General features: G+C 36.4%; 1 protein-coding gene and 1 long non-coding RNA gene across 2 annotated transcripts; both read right to left on the bottom strand.

Annotated features, from left to right (window-relative positions):
* Window positions 1-3,440: 3,440 nt before the first annotated feature.
* LOC138893897 (uncharacterized) lies at window positions 3,441-4,670 on the bottom strand. Its single transcript, XM_070178564.1, has 3 exons — window positions 4,458-4,670; window positions 4,266-4,370; window positions 3,441-3,620 (listed from the first exon to the last, which is right to left on the bottom strand). The coding sequence occupies exons 1-3, from the start codon at window positions 4,668-4,670 to the stop codon at window positions 3,441-3,443; spliced, it is 498 nt and encodes a 165-aa protein (XP_070034665.1).
* A 169-nt stretch (window positions 4,671-4,839) lies between these two features.
* On the bottom strand, window positions 4,840-5,681 carry LOC138894946 (uncharacterized). Its single transcript, XR_011409133.1, has 2 exons — window positions 5,529-5,681; window positions 4,840-4,966 (listed from the first exon to the last, which is right to left on the bottom strand). It is a non-coding gene; the product is annotated as an uncharacterized lncRNA (long non-coding RNA).
* Window positions 5,682-6,201: the final 520 nt, after the last annotated feature.

Below are 6,201 nucleotides of genomic sequence, written 5' to 3'. Positions count from 1 at the left end.
TACTCCTCCGGGGTTAGGCTAGATACTTACTAGTACATGTTGATTACATACTCATACTACACTTGCTGCACATTTTGTGCAGGTACATATGTGACTAGTGGCCTTGTAAGAGAAGAGGCATGTATACATGTAGGGACTTACGTGAGCTGCATTCCATTTACGACCCGCAGCCGGCAGAGTCTCTGTCAGAGTATTTATATTTCTCCTGTCTAAATTTGTATTCCGGACAGATGCTGTATTTTATTTTACATTCCTAGTTGATGCCCATGCACATATGACACCGGATTTTGGGGTGATTATTGGTTGTTCTATATTGAAATTATTAAGAATATTATTATTTACACTGTGAATTCCATCTTTTACTGTTTTATTGAAGGAAATATGACTTCAAAGATATTAAAATGAGAACCGAATTAAGTATTTATTTTTGGCTTTCCTGACAGCGGTGTCTGGCGCCATCATAACCTTTAATGAATTTTGGGTCGTGACAACATGGTATCAGAGCACTAGGTTCACTTATGTCTCACGAGTCATGAGCAAGTCTAGTAGAGTCTTGCGGATCGGTATGGAGATGTTTGTACTTATCTTCGAGAGGCTACAGGGCTGATAGGATCACTTCCCTTCTTGATTCCTCATCGTGCGATTTGATTCCTTTGAGGCTTGTGCCTTTATTTCTTTCCTACTCAATCTTATGTGATGTGAAGCGCTTGTTATCAATTGGGAGTCGAGGAACTTTAATAGTACTACAGAGTGCAGGATGTTTCTCCCTGCGTATTTGATTGGGCTATTGTCGTCGCCTTGCGGAAGGTCGTTCTGTCATTTCAGCTCAGTATCAGTATTGCCTATCATTTGAGATTTGGCACTGATTGTTATGATGATTGGTGCGTTACTATCACATAGTGATGATGCAATGGTAGGATACTTATCTACGTGTCGGGGCAGTAAATGATTCGAAAGGAGGTTTTTCTCAATACATGATTCAGAGGCTCAGTGTTTTATTTCCAGCAGAGGAAAGGCAATCGGACTATGAGTGTTTGGGTTGATGGGAGTAACGAGGATTGGTATTTTGAGAGTGGTGAAATTTTTATCTGTGATGTGGTATCGTCGTCCTTGATTGAATGTGTTAAGTTCGCCGGTGTTATGGTCTTCTTCAATTCGCCTTTGTGGTAGGGTATTGTGGAATAGTGTCAGGGAAGTGGCTGTCAGAGATCGCGGTGTTCAATGGTTCAGGATCGAATAGGTGTTCCTAGTGTTGATGGTTCGAGAAGGATGATATTCATAGAGGCATTAAAGTTGGTAGCGATCTATTTGTTCAAGTTCTACAGAGACGAATTTTGATTTAGGGAAATAGCTGGGCAGCGGAGGATGAGGAATGACATGTGGAAGGTGTCTTGTAGTAGTTAAATTTCTAGAAGGCCAAGTGTGAGAAGCGGAAGTCGGGTAGGTTCTTAAAGGAGAGGGTTTGACCAAAGTGGGAGAGTGGCAGAGTATCATATGGGTTCTGTGGTAGGATAACTACACGCCTTGGGGAAAGTTTAGAGCGATTTGGAATTTATGGTGGACAGTGACTGGGTCTATGGACTAATTTGGAATATTGGTTGCTATACTGAGGAAGGTTGGATATGACAGAAAGGAGTTGCTTGATATGAAGAGGGATGCAACCTGACTTCAGATTTGAAATGTATTATCGCACCTTTAGTTGATGTTAATGGGGAGTGAACAAACTTGTACAACTAGTGAATAAGCACGGGCTCAGAATGATTTACTGATTTCGTGGTGTTGACGGAGCTTCTACGAAGAATTCTATTGGCTATCCAGTAAGAGATCGAATATGTGAATGTGGCTAGTGATTCAGAATGTTCACGAAATGTTTTACTGGAGGATTTCGAGAAATTTGGCAGGTCGATTGTGCAGGCTCATGTCTATAAGGAAGGAGGAATATTGGTGGGTTCCGGAGTTATGTAATTATAGCTTCAAGCTTAGTGGGAGAGCCCCACCGTCTATAATTTGATTACATGGTTTTCTACTTATGAGGTTTCTGGTTATCGGCATATTGGTGGGTTATTACGACTAAGGAAAGAAAATATCAGTGGTAATTTGAGCAAAGGATTAGAGAAATGTGTGCTATACTTGGGCCTTATCGGTTCATGTTCAATTTTGAGAAGACTCAGAGTTTCTGCTTCTAGTGGAAGTAATGTACAAGGGAAAAAAATTAAGTTGGGTGCTTCTTTGATAGGATGTTCACGTGCTGGCAGAGCGCTAGAGTTTGGATTATACTCGGGACCAAGACAGAGTGGGTGACTCTCAACAGTGGTCCTGGTGGGTTCAAAAATTTGAGTACAGTGCCTAAGGACTTGGAATATTCTATGTTATCATTGGGTATGCGGTGCAGTATTGGAGGAAAGGAATAAGTAGCTCCGGATTCACGGAAGGTCTTGCAGAACGGGTGTAACAGTTGGCTATGCTATTGAGCGCTTAAGGAGAATATGAGATGGTTCATGGATATTTAGACGATGTGGTCTCGTGGATTGGGTCACTCATTACAAGAAAAGTGCCATTTACATGGGATTTTAATGGAAAATTCGCAGGTAAAATATTTACCTGCGGATTTTCATGCAAACATGAATCCCCAGGAATATAGGTCGTGGGTAACTATTACCTGCGAATTTTAAAGTCCCCAGGTACGTTATCTGGGGATAAATTGGCCGCGGGTGCATTACCTGGGAATGTTAAATCCCTATGTAAATTACTTGCGGACTGTTCCGCAAGAAATACCAAAATATCGTAAGTAAAATTTGGTAAAGAATTGTGAAAGGAAACAGTTTTCCTAGGGATTGTCATGGGCAAATATTCGCATGTAATTCCGCAGCAAAACCCCCAAGTAAATTTGCAGAAAATATTCAATAAAAATTCCGTGGGAAAAGGGAATTTCGTGGGAATTTGATGTGATAATTTCGTAGGAGAATTCCTAACAAAGTCTCCATGTAAATCCCCATATACTGTATATTTGCAGTTAAATTCTCAATAAAAGATTGTTCCGCTTTAGGGCACTTTCCCATGAAAATCCACAAGTAACTTGTACATTTTTTAAAAGTAAATTTATTGGTATTTAGTCCCAAATTATATTTCACACAATTCAATATACATATGATATTAATCCTTTTATTTAAAACAAACAACTCTGCACAAATCTGAAGTAATATATAAACAAAATATGATCCATAAATTAATAAATAATAATGCATAATTCCTAAATGAAAAAAATAAAAAGTCTAAACTGTAAATCTTAAATAGTACTACCAAGTATCTCAATCCTAATCATACTCATCTAAAGAGTTGTTGTTATCATCATTGTCACTATGAATCTTGATTGTCTTCCGAAGATGAAAATAAAAATTCTAAACTGTAAATCTTAAATAGTAATATCAAGTATCTCAATCCTAATCATACTCATCTACAGAGCCAAGACCTGCAACTTTTCCTTTCTTCTTTCCACCAACTGATAGCACCCAAATATCCATTTCACCTAATTGAGATAGCTCGCTAACTGAATTAGTTTCTCCATCAACAGATGCACTTTGTGAAGCTAATAATTCTTCTTTATTTTTTTCAAACTTATTCTGCACAAAAGCATTGAAACAAATATTAGTGGTTTTGCATTAAAACAAATATTAATAATTTTGACAACTGCTAGCACTTAAGCACATCTTTCCCTGGCATTTTAATTGGACTGTAGAATACTAAAGAAAATAGAGCAAAGACTCCACACAAGTAATCAGATGTTTTCCTGAATTAAACCAAAAAGGGTACTTAAGAATAGAGTTCAATATAATTAGTTTTCCGGGATTAACAAATATAGGCTGATGAGTATAAAAATATATCTACACTATCAAGTCACTTAAAAGGAAATTACATGCCTAAGTTTATAGTTCAATCAAAAGCTTTAATTTGGTAAAGCTAGTAGGTCCAATTTAGAAAGATTAATATTATTCTTGCTTATTATCACTACAATAAAATAATGGCTACTTGGCCACTTTCTTTTTTTTATCTCCTTTTCTATCTTTTATGTTTTTCATAATGGTCTAATCTAAAGATCTGCCTAGGCCCTAATAAGGCATATTAATTACATAGAGCAAGTTTGTGCATAAGTTTGTTGGACTATTAAATTCTCTGCTCTTTTTGAAACAACCAATTATATATCAACCTAATAGAGTAATGACAGATAAATAATTTCAATACATATATTTTGTAGAAGGAAGACTTACATAAGCAGCTTCAGCTTTCTCATTTACCCAACTTTTATCTTTCTCCTTTCGATGAGTGCGAAAATAAAATTCTGAAAATGAAGGATCTTTTCCAGTTGTTTTCTTCTGTAATTAAAGGAAGATGTGTATGCTATCAACATTTATATGATCTATGCACTAGAAAAAATAAATTAAAAAGGAACTATATATTACCAATCTCTTCCAAATTACGCGATGAAGTATACAACCATCTGTATGAGCCGAGGCACCTGCATTTGCATCGCGATTCTTTTTGTTTTGTTCCGACTTTAACTTAAATTGAGGAGACTCCCAATGCTCCTTCATCTCCTTGAATACTGCATCACCCATCCAATTTGGCTTCATCACAGACAAGTCCTTTCTAACATCTTGGAAACGTTGGGTCATTCTTGAAGATGCCCTTTTCTCAAAATTGCGTCGTATAGAATCATTATAATGAGGGAACCATCTAAATTTAGTATTTTATAACACAATACATATAAACATAAAATCTGAATCAGTCCTATAAACTTACACACCAATATTTGAATATGAATCGTATTATAAACATCCTTACCTTGAATTCTTCAAATCACATATCCCGAGTAGGTTGTGGGAATTTCTTCCAAGAAGGTTTAGCCAGCTCAAATTTACTACGAATGCAACTAGCAATACCTTCAATAACTGGCTTATGAGGATCAAACCTAAATAAACCCTCAATGGTAGACAAATAATCAAAATGTCCGAAAACATACCTTCTAAATTAGTCATAGCAAGTAGGGTACTAAAGTAGGAACAACCAATATAATAAATTAAAGTAAAGAAAACTTTTACCAAGACTCAAGCTATTAAATTAACTCCAATAAAATAAAGCGAATGAATAATTCAAGTTTCTAAAGCTCAACCAAATATTAAGGAAATATAAATTCTCAAAGCAAGTCAAGCCATTATATGTCAATGAGTCTTTACAATTCACAATTCTTAAAGAGAAAATCTGGGCAGCAGCTCTGCCCTGTATTGCAGCAGATTTTTGAGGCTGTAAACCACAGAACTGGACATCTAGGTCTTTATAATAATTGTAGATATCTCTCTTATCTTTTTACAGCCTTTTGTATCACCCCAATCGGATTTTTAGAGAAAACGTTATGTCCAAAATAGTAACTGCTGTCCAATTCAAAAACGGGATTAAATTTCTGATTTTAAATGACTAAAATTCACCATGCAAAAGATATACTAATTTACATATAGATAGAGTAAGAAACTTACTGCAAGTTTGAGAGAGTTTCTCCACAAAATCCAAAACCTAGGGTTTCCAAAATACGCTCATTCCATCTTGATTCTTGAAGGTTAAATCTAAATCTTCCTTCAATAGGTAAGTAAATAGGTTTTAATATTTTAAACTTTGAATTTTAATGATGAAAAAAGAGTTGCATGTATATGTGTTGAGCTCTTCAATGGTGTTTGATATCGAAGAAGGAGGACAAAGACTTTGAGAGATAAGGGGGCTGTCAAACGAATCCCTCAAAGAAAAATCCTAGAAAGTTCTTTCTATACAAAAACAACCCAGTATAATCTCACTAGTGGGGTCTGAGGAGGGTAGTGTGTATGCAGACCTTACCCCTACCCTGAGGTAGAGAGGCAGTTTCCGATAGACCCTCGGCTCCCTCCCTTCAAGAACTCCCCACCTTGCTCTTGGGGTGACTCGAACTCACAACCTCTTGGTTGAAAGTGGAGGGTGCTTACCACTAGAGCAACCCACTCTTGTCCTAGAAAGTTCTTTCTATCTAGGGTTAAAAGATTATATTTTACAAATTTACACTATAACCCCATTTTACCTAGAATGGGTAAAGAATAGTCATTACTCTCTTAAAATATATATATATATACTAGACCCATAAGATTCATTTTTTTTTCTATTTGTCTTATTGGCCCTTAGAAA

This window comes from Nicotiana tomentosiformis, chromosome 6 (assembly GCF_000390325.3).
Source record: "Nicotiana tomentosiformis chromosome 6, ASM39032v3, whole genome shotgun sequence".
Lineage (NCBI taxonomy): Eukaryota > Viridiplantae > Streptophyta > Magnoliopsida > Solanales > Solanaceae > Nicotiana > Nicotiana tomentosiformis.
This window is presented reverse-complemented; position numbering and strand designations above follow the sequence as displayed.

Coding starts and splice junctions, on each gene's coding strand:
- LOC138893897 (XM_070178564.1), bottom strand. CDS start 4,670: ATGACCCAACGTTTCCAAGATGTTAGAAAGGACTTGTCTGTGATGAAG. Junction 4,371..4,457: donor GCGTAATTTGGAAGAGATTG/GTAATATATAGT, acceptor CTTTAATTACAG/AAGAAAACAACTGGAAAAGA. Junction 3,621..4,265: donor AGAAAGCTGAAGCTGCTTAT/GTAAGTCTTCCT, acceptor GCTTTTGTGCAG/AATAAGTTTGAAAAAAATAA.